The sequence below is a fragment of the Phlebotomus papatasi genome, chromosome 2 (assembly GCF_024763615.1).
Source record: "Phlebotomus papatasi isolate M1 chromosome 2, Ppap_2.1, whole genome shotgun sequence".
NCBI classification, from domain to species: Eukaryota; Metazoa; Arthropoda; class Insecta; order Diptera; family Psychodidae; genus Phlebotomus; species Phlebotomus papatasi.
The window spans coordinates 84999495-85015166 of record NC_077223.1 but is presented as its reverse complement, the minus strand read 5'-3'; the positions used below and the strand labels follow the sequence as shown (position 1 = coordinate 85015166).

General features: G+C 36.9%; 1 protein-coding gene across 2 annotated transcripts in view; it reads right to left on the bottom strand.

Annotated features, from left to right (window-relative positions):
* The window catches only part of LOC129804809 (uncharacterized), a 37451-nt gene that overhangs the window by 18989 nt on the left and 2790 nt on the right, over window positions 1–15672 (bottom strand). The window contains exons 1-3 of one of the 2 annotated variants that reach the window (XM_055852431.1): window positions 13451–14570; window positions 4560–6757; window positions 361–594 (exon numbers count right to left, since the gene is read on the bottom strand). In XM_055852431.1, the coding sequence (XP_055708406.1) occupies window positions 361–594; window positions 4560–6656 (2331 nt within the window). In that variant the 5' untranslated portion in view covers window positions 6657–6757; window positions 13451–14570. Of the gene's footprint in view, window positions 1–360; window positions 595–4559; window positions 6758–13450; window positions 14571–15672 lie in introns of those variants that run through there. The other variant, XM_055852432.1, reaches the window with a different exon arrangement.

Sequence of the window (15672 nt, the reverse complement as noted above, 5' to 3'; positions counted from 1 at the left end):
TTAAAATTCTAATTAAAAATTCAAAAAATTACCCAGAATATTTTATAGACTCTAAAAGAAGCGATTATCTTCATCCTTGATAAAAAAAACCTTTCTAAAGAACTTTATTCAGTTCAAAATTCCAATTTGGAAATTATAATAACATCTTTAACCTATTAAACATTATTTGCAGTAGAAAAAAATCAAGCTTCATTGTAAAACTAGTACGCAAGTAAACAAAAAATACACTTTCCAGCGATAAAAGTGCTTTTAATAGAGGAAAATTCACACACTTGCACCTCCATTTTCCATCCAAATCCAAGAGAAAGGCGAGCGTGAGAGACAGAAGAATATGGCAAAGTGCTTGAGAAAGGTACTCACCTGTTGCATCATCGATGCATTCTGCGTGGGTGCCATGGAGTAATTGTTGGACAGAACCATTCCCGTGGGCAGAATAGGCCTCATTGAAGTGGAACTGCCACGTAAAACTGTTCCAACTGGTGACTTATTGGTAACTGTATGCGGTCTACCTCGTCCTCGCATCGCATTCACGGGATTTATGCTGAGTCTTGGCATTGCAACTGCCTGAGCACGTTGCTGCTGAGCTGCCATTTGCTGAAACACAATTCACAAGATAGAGTTAATTATTTGGAATTACTCCATCACCGGGGATTATTATTTTGTATCAGACAGATGGCTTTGTAAATTAAAACCTAAAATTTACCTTTAAGCCATTCATTTCTTGAAAAAAATAATAAGAGACAGAATACAAACCAATCGATTTAAAATATTTGTCTCTATAATTTTTTCGTGAACGGTTTTCAATTTGACCGATCTTTTCTATTCAAAGTTTGAGAAATCAAAAATTGAGAACAGTTATCAGCGCCACTAGCGGTAGAAAACAGAGCCCCCATTCGGAGAAAAAAGGTTACAATATTACTAAGTTTAGTAAATGTTCAAGATTTAAAGAGTGAAAATAATTAAAATGCAGCAATTTTGTATAATCATGAAAATGAACCATTGTAGGCCATTACCAATTTGTTGAAAGATTTTCAAATGAATATGAAAGGCATGGAAAAGTTTACCAGGCTTTACAAATTGAACGAACGCGTGACTTTGATGCTATACCTCAAAAGTACTTTCGAATTAATAAAATTGATTTTCGGACAGAAATTACTTATCGGTGGTTCATAACCGGTTCAGAACTGGTACACAAGGGATTTGAACCGATTTGTAAATAACTCAAAACATTGTCCAAAATGCGCCTTTAAAATAAAAATTGAATTTCGAATAAAAATTAGTTATCGGTCATGAACAGGTTTATTACCGGTTTAAAATTGATTGGAACCGGTTCAGTTTTATCGGAAATTCCAAGACCTTTCCAACGAGCCCAAACATGATACATTCGGTTAAGAAACACGCTATCTAGAGCCTTTTGAACCTTTGACCTTGAGAAAGCGTTATTAGAAATAATTCAACGACAATTTCGTATATGAACCAAAAAAATCTGTTTTACAGTGATAATTTTTGTAATTTACCATCAATATCTCTTTCATTGCTGTAATTTGCGTATTAAATGATTTAAGATAATGCTTTAGCAGTGATTTCATAAAAGTTTCCTTTGTTTCCATTCATTGTTACTAAATCAAAACAACCAGGTTATCGAGATGTTCGGATTAAAAATGGGCTTTTTTCAAAATTTCATGTGAATTGAGAATTACACAAATTTGAAATTTCTCTCAAAGGAACTAGCCCATAAAAGGTCAAAAATACACTTTGTGAACAGTTTTCACATCGCGGATAGAGCCATCTATGGAGTTTTCATCTGATGCATGCGAGTAGTGAGTCGTGAACTGAGCGAAATCAAAAAAAAAATCAGATGGGTGTTTATTCGCTTGAGTTTAATTTTAAAGGTAAAGAATCGCGTCTACTCTGAAAAAATTGTCTTGCTAAACGAACAAATGAATTTTATTGAAATTTTGTCAAAAGGAAACTTTTTCTTGCATTTAATATGGAAGAATACCCTCTTGACAAACTTTTAACAAGATCCAGGTTGGCCACCGATTTGACAAAACTTTTTCAAATTCTGTATGGACGAACATCCTTTTTACAAACTTGTATTGTTAACTTGACAAAACATTTTTTTTTCAGAGTAGCCGATTTTATGCATTTCTATCACCGAGAACAGTTTGCTCGATGCGAATCTTTGGCTTCAAAATTCAACTTCCAATCGAATTTTCACTCATTTCGAATTGTAAGCATCCCGAGGTTGCATGTAAAGAATCTCAGCTACTATAAGCTTATCCAGGCTTTGATGAATAGGGATAAGTGGAGGAAGTAATATTTTTCTAGTGAAGCTTTGTTTACTGAGTAAAACGAATAATTATAAAAATTAAAATGTTGCTGTTAATAATCTAAAATTACTAACAACTATCAGCGAGGGTTAACATTACAAGAACAAAGCTAGAATGATTTATTGCTTTTTGAATACATATTATAAATATAAAGCATATTATTAGCACCTATTTCTTCATTACCAATGCATTTTGCTTAATTTCTTTATTCTTTTTGTCCTTATTTGGATCGTTCTTATTCCAGATATTTGCAAAAGGGAACTACTCTGAATTTTTTTTGAGTAAATTAATCAATTGAAATATTCTCAGAACTGCTAAATGCGCAATAAATTCTAAGTGATTTCAATTCTGCTAAAAAAATACTATATATTTTCAGCTGAGTTCTGCTAACCTTGAAGTGGCACTAGCGATCGCAGCGGCAATTAGTCAAAGTTAGTCTTTTTCCCCAATCGAGTGAGAGATTTTAATGAATTTGGTTTTTGTCTTTGCTGAGGTTGCCAGGATTGAGTAAAAGCTAAATGTAAACCCTTTCCATTATTACAATTTCATGATTTTTACAATAACCACATTTGACATTGAAAAATAAGGAAAAAAAATTAAAATTCGCAAAAATTTAAAAATAATAATATTAATAATATATTTTGAATAATATGTAGGCCTTTTCCGACCAATTTAATTTTTTTATTGTTTAATTTTATAAAAAAAAAATATGAATCCATTTACAATAAAAAAAATAATACACCTAAATTAAAATTGCATTGCCAAGACTTCTTGTTCGCTTATTTCAGAAAATTAATAACCTAAGAAATTCTTGGGAATTTTCAAAATATTTTAACATTTCATGAATTCTAAAATCGAGAAATATTGAAAAAAACTTCGGAAACTCATTTAAATACTAAAAGACTAAGAACATATGAAATTTAGAGCCTATATCATTTTCATTTAATGGTACAGTCGACGCAAAATGATTTCCAACTAATTGGCATATTTTCCTGACTTTAAAGGTATTTAAAATCTCTCTTTTAAAAAATATTAACACGTGTCATTTTAATTTAAAAAATAAATCATCGAATCGAATAAATTTTTGACTTAAAAAAGAATATGTGCAGTATTAAGAAAAACAATAATTTGTTAATTTGCTATTATACCGCGATAATAAAAGTAATCTTTTGCGAAAAAATGCGCTTCAGAAAATTTATAATCCAAAAATGTTTTATTAGACCAATACAGCATTGGTCTAATAAAAACTTTTCTAATAGAATTTTTTGTAGTATTTTTAAAACCATCACTGAACTTACTAAGTCGAGGAGACACATCTTTTAAAACGTTTTTTTTTAATGCTTCTGCAACTTTATTTACCATAAATAAGTTAAATATGTAGAAAAATCCAGTTTCGCGAGCAATTGCAATAGTTGTGATCGAATGTGAACATAATACATCGATGGCTGTTTCAGGAAAAATGCCAATATTTAATTGCAAAAATTGAGGAGAATATGCTTTTTTCAAAAGAAAAAACATATTTTACATACAGAATTTTTGTCGGGAGTATGTTTAATACTCCTATTTGACCATTCTCTATAAACAGCATACCGCAGCATAAATCCTATAACAATATAGGTAATAAAAATCGTGGTTATAATATCCCCCAAGTTGATAAATAATTTCAGGGGAAATTTCAAGTTCATTTTGAGAGAAAAAAAAATGAAAGAGAAAATCTGATAAATGATTTCCAGCGCCATCTACCGACAGTGTTTAGTTCTGCCATCATCCGCTGCGAGCGGTAAACAGTGCCATTTTCATGTATTTGCTTAGCACTTTTTGTTCGAGAGCTGCTGACTGGCCAGCAGACCGTTTCAGCAAAAAAAAAAAGCTGAAAATGCTATTTTTTCTGCTAACTATGTTCGCTGGGATCTAAGTCACGAGTTCTAGCATTTCGTAAAGCATAGGACGCTTAAAGGGTAACTGCTATAAAAGTGCTTAGTGGAAAGTTCTTATTTAAGCACTTAGCAAACAAAACCTTTCAAGTCCTTAATACAATCTACTTAATTAAGGACTTAAAAAAAAACCTTAATTAAGTACTTAGTCTTAAAGCTGAATCACGCCATTCTAGTTTCACTATTGGCCACAAAGCGCTGATGTTTGCCTCATTATCAAATTATTAAAATTATTTTGTATTGGGCATAAAAATGTAAGAAGGGATAAAAATAAAAAAAAAATCAAACTAACCTGATAAGCTGTGGCAGTTCCGACGAGTCCGTGCCTTGGTTTGATCCTTGGAATCTTTGCCGGTGGTTCCCAGTCAACAGGTGGCGCTAGATTCATCTCAGGAGCAAACTTCTTAGCACAGCTGAGTGCATGTCTGGCCATCTTGGATTTCCCATTGTCCTCGAATGGGCAATTTGGACAAACATGATAGGGCAGTGCCTTCTCCATCTTGCACTTGATATTGTGCACTGCCTCCATGTGGAACATTATGTCGTGCATGAGACGTGAACTGAATTGGCAGAAATTGCATGTAAACAGATTATTCTTGAAGTGTGGCTTCTCATAGTGATTGGCCATAGCCAGGGCAGATTCTGTCTTGAAATTGCAGAATTCACAGCGTTTATTCTCAAATTTAAATGGTTCATTTTTGATTTTACTAATCTCAAGATTTTTCATCAGAGAATTTATAGCTGTCTGAATCTGTCCCAATCTTGCACTATCCTGATTGCGTTTCTTCTTCTGCAATCGCAATAGATCCGTTTGAACGTGCTCCTGCACCAAATTTATCCCTATTGTCATAAAAAATTGCCCCAATGGACTCTCAAAGTAATTGTCTGAAGGTTTTTTTGGAGCTTCAGTTGGTGCAGCAGCAACTGGTGCAGTTGCTGTTGCTTTAACTGCCGTTTCGGGTGTTATAATGTGCTTTTTAATGGTATCGAGATCCTCCTTGGCCTCCTTGATCAGCACTTTGGTTCTCTCCTCCGAATCTGAAGCTTCCTCATCTGTTGACGTATCACTCTCATCCCATGAATCATCTGGATTTTTCTTCCGTCGTCTTCGACCCTTCTTGGAACTCTTCTCTTTGTCCTCTTCCCCTTCAGCCTCCTTCGATGCTGCTGCTCCTGTTGATGCTGCATTTTCTCCATCTTCCCCACCAGATTCTTCACTTTCCTGCTCCATCTCACTTTCTTCCTTCTTGCGCAATTCCTCCAATTCCACCGACATCTTCTGCACCACTTCCTTGAGATCATCCTGCGGGGGCTTCTCGTAGATGTAGGGAACGATGAATGAGGGTGCTTCCAGGACAAACATGTCATCTGTGAGAGCAGGAAGTAACACTGGAGGCTGCATTTGTGGTGGAGTGAGATTGAGTCCCTTGGGCATAATGGAGGAGGAGGAGGAACTGGGAGTGACAGGAGTGATTGTTGCCCTAATATTTGGCGGATAGACACCCTGAGCTGGAACGCCCACGGGCATCACTGAGTACCCAGATGTCGTACTGGCTGACGTATTAACCACCGACGAGGCATTCTTTATGCTCTGCATCATGGAATTCCCAGCCGTTCGGCTATTTAGCATGGTATTTGTGTCAATAATCACCAGAGTAGGTTCCTTCTGATGCGCCGCAGCCGCTGCCGCAGCCGCCGCAGCAGCAGAACTCTTAACCTCTGGCATCCGATTAACAGGAGTCACTGAGAGATCCTGTGGCAACATTTTGGCCTTCTTCAGCATCGACGGTCTCTCCGTCAATGGATCCTCCACAATTTCCTCAATATCATCATCCTCCTCATCATACGTCGAATAATCCCTAACTTTGACCATAGTTTTTCTCTGCCTGGAACTCCTTCTCTGTTGATCCTTTGTATCCTCAATCACCACACAATCTTCCTTGTCACTGAGAATCTCATGAACTTCTGTACCATTGCGACTCTTATCGCAACCCGATAAGTCAATATCCGTTGCCACAACATCAGAATCAGAATCTGAATGAATGATTACAGCATTGTCATCATCATCAGTTCCATGTCCATTGACCTTTTCACTATCCTTCCCAGACTTCTTAGCAGCCCTTGTTTGACCACTATTGGACCCTCCCCTCTGTGTACCACCATCCCCACCAAGTGGATCGTGATCCTGACCATTGGAATCCACTGTACTGTCATCATTGTCTTCAGTTGTCACTTCCTCAATATTCGCCTCCTTCAGAGACGTCGTCACAGACTCATCCTGTGACTGTGAATCCACATCCATGGCCTCATCCTCATCACAGGCCCCATTGATGTCCCCATTCATCTTTTCAGTAGCATTCTCACCCGAATTCTCACTAACTTCACTCATTGCAAAAGAGTTTTTTTCTGAGTCTCTCTCTCTCTTTCTTTCTCTTTCTATCTCTTTCTATTTCAAAACACTTGTTTTTCCTGAATTTTAATCCCTAAATCCTGAAAACCAAAAAAAAAAGAACAATCCTTCAGTAAAGTTTTTCTCCATCCCATTTCGATTTCATAAAACATAAAGCTCTTGAAAGGATATCGTATTAATCCATAAACAAACGACATTTTAGGACATCTGTACGATCTGTACAGTTAGATATTAAAAAGGAGAGCTAACTGAAATGGTTAATAGCAAGATCGAATGAAAAAATATTCTGTTTCAACGGAGAATCGAACCCTCATCATTTCACGTTTGAGCTTTGAGCTTCTCTATGCCGAAGGTAATCTGTAGACATTTTTCAACTTTGGGAAAATTGTTAACCCATTCAGACAATGTACTAGAAATATTGGCGATAGAATGTTCAAAATTACTTCTTTAAAGATGGACCGATTGTTTTTTTTTTAAGAAAAATATCTATTAGGGGAAAAGCTCATAATTTTGTCCAGTTTCTTATTTTGGACACTTTGAGGATAAAATTGGACACTAAAAATAAATTGATTAAAATTATGGATTTTTATTCCAATTTGTGATGAATAATGAATTCTATCTAAATATTTGTTCTTTTTGGAAGATTTTAACACTAAATACGTTAAATTTTGAATATGATTTGAGTTGAAATTGCTTTGTTGAAAATTCAGTGTGAGCAATTGCTTACGAGAAATATGACAGAACTTCGTGTTTACTCCAGTCTTACTTAGCTGTGATGAAGTACTAACAATGTTTCTTCACTTTTTTTGAGTGATATTATTGAATATTCATTGAAAATTGTGTTGATTCACGTTAATGGTGATTTGTAAATTTGACGTGAAGTGAGTTTTGGGAAAATGGGAAGTTTTTTAAGACATTTACCAGTGAGGTGATACTCTTTATTTTGGACAGGTGTTTTTCTTACGAAATTTCGTGAAGTTTTAGCTTTTGTGATGGCCAGGTTGGACAAATGCCTGGAGAAACAAAGGAGCATCATCTCTACGAAAGAGATGTAGCAAGAAATGTCTTGAAAGGCTCCCGGAAAGTCCAGGGAATGAGCGAATCCGCACGTACTTGGAGTACCGAAGTCAACTCACTTTAATGAATGATACGGAAAGTTTCCGGGCTTCTTGTGACGTTCTACGTTTCCCTTACATGAACAGGAAGATGACTTGGTAAGATTGGTTCATAAAATGAAGAACAATGGGTATCCTGTTGAGGCGGATAAGCTGTCCAAATTTACAGCCAAGTTGTCCAAATTAGTAACCAAGTTGTCCAAAATAAGAGCCAAATTCACCTCTAAATATCAATTCATTTTTAAACGTATAAAAACTAATTTTAGTAAAAATAAGACGATAAATAGCTTGCTAAGTTTCTAAACAACCCTTCTGAAGAGAGAGTAACAAAAAAAAGTCAATTAGTATCGAAAATATCGCACTTTAAACTTGGACCATCGATGCTTATAAGCAGACTGGGCAAAATTATGAGCCCTTACCCTACTTCCCTTACCTTATATCTCAATTCCGAAATAAATAATATTTAACCTTTAAATCTCTAATACTAAATATTACTTAGGGTGGTATCGGTATGTACAGAAATCTGCTGATTTATCAGGCTTATTTATTAATTAATCAGAAAATCTATGTCCAAACACAAAAAATGACATCCCGAAAACCCTGTTAACTAAATAAGTAAGTTTCTTCAATCCATCGCTCGAGGACGGCACTAATACCGAGAAAAACTTGAGAGATTTCTATTATTTGTTAGCACTCCCAAACTGTTAAAATCCACGTTGATATTGAAATTGGCGTCATAAATGTCCCTCGGAGCGGCGTCGATTTCTCGTAAAAGCGTTCCTAGTCTTATGCCTTAGACACACTTACGATTTATGAAGATTACTTTCCATCAGTTTCAGATTAATCCGTCTCTCGGCTTAAGATAAGAAACGACTTTGTTAGTGGAAGACTGGAGAGAGTTTAGTCTATTCATTATTTTGATTATAATTACGTTAGACCATCTCTTGGCTTAAATCGTAAGTGTGTCTAGGGCCCTACGAGTTACCTCTTAGGGAAGAGTATCGTAGATTGGAATAGTATTGAGAGTTAGTTAATGTTGGACCGTCATAGGCAATAGATTTTTTTTCTTTTTCTTTGCATTGCAAAAATTAAAAAATTATGGAAATTTTAGGAACAAAAGAAGTGGGCGAAATTGTATGCTGTCCGAAGTTTGGTACAGTTCGCCCAACAAAATGGTAAGCTATAAGGTTGATCATTTAATTGCAAAAATTGTTTTTTTTTCGATTTTTCACTTTTTCATAAAGTCTTTCTTTTTACACCTTTGGATTTTTTTTATTTTTATCTAAACAAATATTGGAATATTTTAAAGTGCTCTATTTTCATTTGAACCTCAATTTCAAGGTTAAAAAAAAGTCTGATAGAAAAGTTGCACATGGATGAAAATGTAGCTAATAAAATTCTCTATAAAACCTATAAAACAGATTGATAGGGACAGTCCCAGTTTTCGACATATTTTTGATTAAAGTTGCTAAAAAGTTCGATTTATCCATATTTTCTGACATATATGAGACTACAACGCCCCTGGTCTCAGTTGCACGTACTCCATCTGTCCAAAGGATAATCGGGCATGTAAAGGAGAACAAATGTTCCCATATTAAGAAATAAATCGATTCAGCAGAATCGGAGATATAGGCACCCAAGTATCGAAAAATGGCAAAAACGGTTTTGCCTAGATTCCAGGCGCAAAAACAAAATGAAACAAAAATGATAAGTATTTTCGTAAATCATTTGACATTAGCAATAGAAAAAATAGCATGAGACCCCAGGGACATAATCATTGTTGCACAGTGTAATAATAATAATGGCACAATATTCCATAGAGGTACAGAGCCTTCCCGTAAGCGAAATTTCTAAACATTCATTATTATTTTATTTATACAGGGATGAAGTTTTCAATCCCATGCCCCGTGGAATCAAATGCAATGAAGCTCACTCAATGCAATTCGAATACCTTTAATGCCAAAAAAATTCCTGGTGACCTAGAGGGGATTCAAACCTAGGACACTTGCATGATGATAGAGCGAGTAAACTAGGGTGGAATCACCAGTTCTCGCCAGTGCCCCACTTCTCGCCACTTACATTGAAATCGCTATTTTTCGCAATTTATGAAATAAATGAGTCGCAATTTTTTTTTATATTTATATAGAATCGAAAAATAATAATTATTCGTTTTGGATTCACGATTTTGATCACTTTTTAGAGCAATATTTTAAGCAAGTGCATCGAATCCAACATCTCTTACCAAATGCACTAAGTGTCGTCAAATTTTCATCAGGCCAAAAATACCTATTTGGGTAAATAATTTGTCTATTGAATATTTAATTGTACTTGTGGAATACATAAAATTTGTATTTAGTCAATTAATATTTCATTTTATATTATTTTTGTATAAAAATGAGGCATGGCGAGAAGTGGTAATATTCTGGAATTGATTTTACCACCTGTCGCCATATCTTTTCAATAGGCGACGCTAACTTCACTTCGTACATTCTCAGTTGTCAAATCTGCATTGTTTACTTTCTGCAAAAGCCCCATAATTTGATTTCTCAAATAAAAGTGAAGAAAAATCATTTAAAGAGAGTAATAATAAAGTGATCACAAGGAAAGAGAAATGGTGAATGTATTCTTTTCATAGCATTGCCTAAAATAACCGAGTGTGGTTCTTTTCAAGTGGGTGGCGAGAAGTGGTTACAAATTTTACAAAACTGGCGAAAAGTGGTAAAAAGTGGCGACGAAATGGTTATTTTTGCATTATTAATAAAAATCAGTTTTTTAAGTAGTCCAGCGTTATGTTCTAGGATTATTGTTTTCACGTATCTAGAGCCAATACATCTAAGTAACTTTGTGTCAAATTTGACTTATCTCGTAACAAGGATTCAAAAGTTATGATTAAATGAATTTAATTTTTTCCTAAACATGGCGATAGCCTGTTATTCCACCCTACCACTTGATTTTTTAACGCTTACATTCCTTCTAACAGTTTTACAAAGTAAACGTTAAAGCACTCTGATAGGCTTAATTCTAAACCGATAGGGACAGCAATTGAACGTTTTAGAACGGTCTTTAACTCTCAACGAACTTGAATTTATTTCAGCACGATTTTTTTATGAAAACTAATTTTCTCTAGCCTAATGTGAACCAAAAACACTGAGAGAAATCTGAAAAAGTTAAAATAACATTCCGGAAATGTTAATTTCACCCTGCAGTATTGATCCGAAATCGGTGTAAATATTACCCTTTTTAGGTGTATTAGGGGTAAAAGGTACCCTTTTTCATGTTAATTTTACCCTTAATAAAATGTAAAATTAACATTAAAAAATGTTGATATATTTTTACACCTAAAAGTGTAAAATTTATGAGGAAAACATGTTAATCGCACCCCCGTTTTTTTCTCAGTGAAGAAACATCCGAAAAAAATATTTTAAATAAGAAAAAACGCAGTGAATCTAATTCAAAAAGTTAATGGGTTAATTTCATTACGGGATTTCAATTCAATTAATTTAATCTGTTATAATTTTAATATTTTCACGTGGCCATCTTGCATTTCGTGTAACCCAACCATGTCAATGAACATTACATGAAAGCTATACAATATTGCTTTCCAACTGCATTTCTTCCAGAAAGCTTTTTCTCTCAAAAGTTTGTGAAAACAAAAACAGGATATGCAAAGCTTCCTTCCATGTAAAGCCATTCCAAAAAGTAATTGGACATGTAAACATTCTCAAGTGGGTCCCTTGCAAAATCTCCCTCCTTTCTTGCCCTCATCCTCCCCAAGTCCATCTCCCTCTTGCGCGCAATCCACTAAGTATAATTGGGCACCAAACAAGAGAAATCGATCTCCTCGCGGGAAGTGCGGCAAGGAAAAGACGGTTGGCAATCAATGTTCTCTCTTTGCTTTTTGGCTTTTGTGCTTTTTTGCCCAAACTCACACACAAACGCTCACACAAAATATATATATATATCTTCTCAAACATGTCAGGGCCCCATGGCCGGAAGACACGAGGGGCACGAGGGAGGATGGATAAGCTCTCTTCACCAATACCACCGCACACACCCGAGCCCAGGGAACTCTTTTTCAGCAGAAAACAGATTCTCGGAGGAACTACCACATTGAAGCACCGAGAGGTGCATGAAAAACACTTTATGGTTGTGCGAGAGAGCGAGAGGTGGTGTGTGGAAATGTGTTCACGAAACGGCCATGATGGAAGTCATCGTGCGGCCCCATTTCCAAATCACAACCTATGAATTACCATTTTCCCGGAGGTATATCCCATTCTCTGACAGCATATTTTACACCCAGAAATGCTTTGATATTAGCCTTAGGAATGTCTGAAATCTCTCAACTTTAAGCTCCCAGAGACAGAGAGAAAGATAGCAAAAGATTGCCGGAGGGAGGAAGGGAAGAAGTTTGCGAAGGTGGAAGGGACACAGATGCCACAATTTCAACCATCTAGAAACCAATATGAGCTGACTTTTGGCATCAATTGAGACAAAATGTGGTGAAAACAGTTGATTTTGAGGCATTTAAATGCTTTGTTTACCTTTTTCAACACACCAAAAACACCATGCCATGCAAATTAGAGGTTATGTTCATCAAATGAGAGAAAAACATTCAGAGATTTTGGTCATTTTGAGAGGGATTTTTTTGGTCTAGTAGGCCAAGTATTTGCAGAAATTGGGTAAGAATTAGATGGAGAAGGTATGCAAACCCTGAATTAAAGTGTTAGATAAACAAATCCAGAGATAGAAAGCTTCAATTTATGAATGGTTCAAATCAGCTGATCAATTCAAACAAATTTTAATTCATGAATTTCTGGCAAAAATATCAATCTCTCGGGAGTGAAAATCATCCAGGAATTCTCCTCTAAGTGTTGAGAATATGCCTTCAGTAGCCGGAAAATCCCAGAATCCCTCAAAAGTCAGAGACAGGGATATTGATTGAGACAAAAGTTATCCTATCCTTAGGGGGAATGATATTGGAAAGGGCTCTCTTCTTTTCAAAGAATGGGCCACAGAGTAATAATTTAACGACGCCATCTTGACGATTAGATGCACACGAAGAGTCGGGGCCCCATTGCGGAGCGGACCAGCTGCCACAGTATATTCTCTCGCTCACACCCAATTCTCTTGCTCCCTCTCTCTCTCCTTCAAATTTCAAACACGGAGGAATTCTATGTTGGCACACATAAAATCATCTCTCTACCTCTCACTCACACCCACCTCCCTGGGCAATCTTTCTCATTCACTCTCTTGTTCCATATTCTTCCCATGGGGATCTCACATACACAAACATACACATACACACCTTCAGACCCTGCCAGAAGAGTCTCTGGAGCCCCCATAATTGTGAAAAATGTCTGAAAAAGCACCTTCCTGACCAAAAATCACCATTTTAACCACGGATTTTGGATGATGAATGGAATTTCTTTGGGGAAAAGTCATTTGGGGCGCTATTTTTTCACCACAATCCCCCAAAACACCAGACCACCGGGAATACCCAGCATCAGGAGAATCCCCAACTATCACCTTAATGATTGCAAAAATCCCATCCCGATGGATACCAAATGGGCAGAAGGTTGAAAAAAAAGAGTCAGAAGAGCCCCCTCTCTTGGCTTGACGTCCCCAATTCTAACCGCAACTTTCACAAGAAATTCTCACCGAGTTTTTTTTTTTTTGTTTTGGGCCCAGGCTATAATCCCGTCTTCACTTGCCACACTGGACACTTCTGTACACCATTCAATCACATCTGTGTAGCCCTACTTTTCCGGGCAAAATAGACACAATCCTTAGACACTTTTTTTCCTCCTCTGCACCAAAGAGATGATCACGAAACTCTCACCCAGGACGTGTGTATGAACCCCTCGCCGCCCGAAAACTGAAAATGGCGTCAAGCGGTCACGTGACCAGCAGTGACGTACTGAGGAGCGGATGTGCCAGGAGCTTACCATACCAAATGCTCTATGAATGAGTGAGCTTTTGTGCCCATCACAGAGTTGAAATGGAAAACCCCACAAATTCCACGTGAAACCCATGCTAGAAGCTATGATTGATCTTTTTGGCGCATCTCAGGAATTTCATACAATCTCCCCATATGATAATTTGTGTGTTTTACCATCAGCAAACACTTCCCCCTATTGCCAATGGTGCCCTAGACACAGTCATTTGCCTGAGTTCGCTTCTGCGTCAATACCGCTTGTCTCCGTACCACACGTCTCTACCCGTCCCTCACACCTAAGCGCCGTCGTCAGCCCAGCACAGAACCGCATCGGCCAGCCGTATGGCAGAGCACCCAGTGCCTCAGACACTGATCACCTCCTGAATTCGTCCATTTTTACAAATAGCGCGCTCTCCGCTCAACCGTCCGCCAGTGCGGCTTCCCCTCCGATTGACAATGGTTTGGTCCAAGTTTCATTTTGCCTATGTGGCCATCTCCGCACGCCTCTACCTTCACCCAGCCCCATCAAGCTCACCATGGCTTCTTCGGCTTTTGGCACCAGAGAGCGCTCAACCAAACATCCCTGAATCCCTCATCCCTTCTCAATCCCTTTCCCTATCTCCCCCCCGCCCCTCAGCAGACACCCATCGTACTCCTCCTGGGAAGCTCCTAAAACCGCCCTATATGGGAATCCCAGGAATGATTCACCAAACTCATGAGATTGCGTATGATTTTTTCATTCTTCAGGATTAGTCATTCCTATGGATGAATTTCACCAAGAAAGAGACACATCAGGCGGGAAAATCAGAGACTTCTCTTTGTCTCACAACTCTGTGTCCTCATTCTTCATTAACCATCTCAAGAGAGACTCTTGCATTCAGACACGGTCAAAGAAGTCTCTGCATTTAAAAGACATTGATACCATTTAATTTTCAATGAGAAAGCTTTCTGGAAGTTCTGGGAATTTTTATGGGGCAGATAAAATCCAGAGTGGGAATCTTTCAAGACTGGGAAAAATTCCATTGAAAAAAAATCTTGTAATAGGGAAGAGAATGAAGAGATCATCCCTTAGTAAAAACTTAAGGGTTGAACTTCTGGGCATTTTACTTGGTCAGAAAACATAATCCAAGATTCATGAACATTTCTTTGGATTGAACAGGTATTTCGAAAAGCTTTTATGAAAATTCCACATCAAAGAGAATAATTACCCTTTAATTAGTAGAATTAAAAATATATTTTTGGAACTTGGATTAGGGGAAAACTATTAAAAGTTCTGGGCAACTTCCAGAGGAAGGAAGAAATCCAGCTGAAGGATTTTACTGGATTTGGTAGTCTACAACAAAAAGACTTGGTGAAAATCCCTGGGAAAATTAAGGGGGGGGATAAATTTTTCATTAATTATTATTTAAGGATTTTCTCCTTAACCGGATTGGAGAAGCAGGGTTTTAGGAAGATCCAGAGAATTGTCCAGGGCAGAAAAAATCCTGCTGGAAAAATGTTCAAGTAATGAAAAGCCAGGACAAGATTCAATAGAAATTCTTGAGGAAATGGACTGGGGGAAAGACCTTCACCTCTCATTGATTAAGAACGTTTTCCTTAACCGGAATTTAAAGGCAGGGCTTCAGAGAAGTTCAAAGGAAATTTCCAGGTCAGGAAAAATCCTGCCAGATGAAATTTCCAAGCTATTAAGGATTACTTGGAAGACATTCGATAAAAATTCCTGAAGAAATAGACTTGGGAAAAAATTTACACCCCTTATTCATTACGTGCCTTATTCTTAATCGGAATGTATAAGCAGGGCTTTAGGAAGTTCCTGAGAATTTTCCAGGACAGGAAAAAATTTCAAGTAATGGAAAGCCAGGACACGATTCATTAGAAATTCCTGAAGAAATAGACTTGGGGAAAGACCTCCACCTCTTATTGATTAAGAACGTTTTCCTTAACC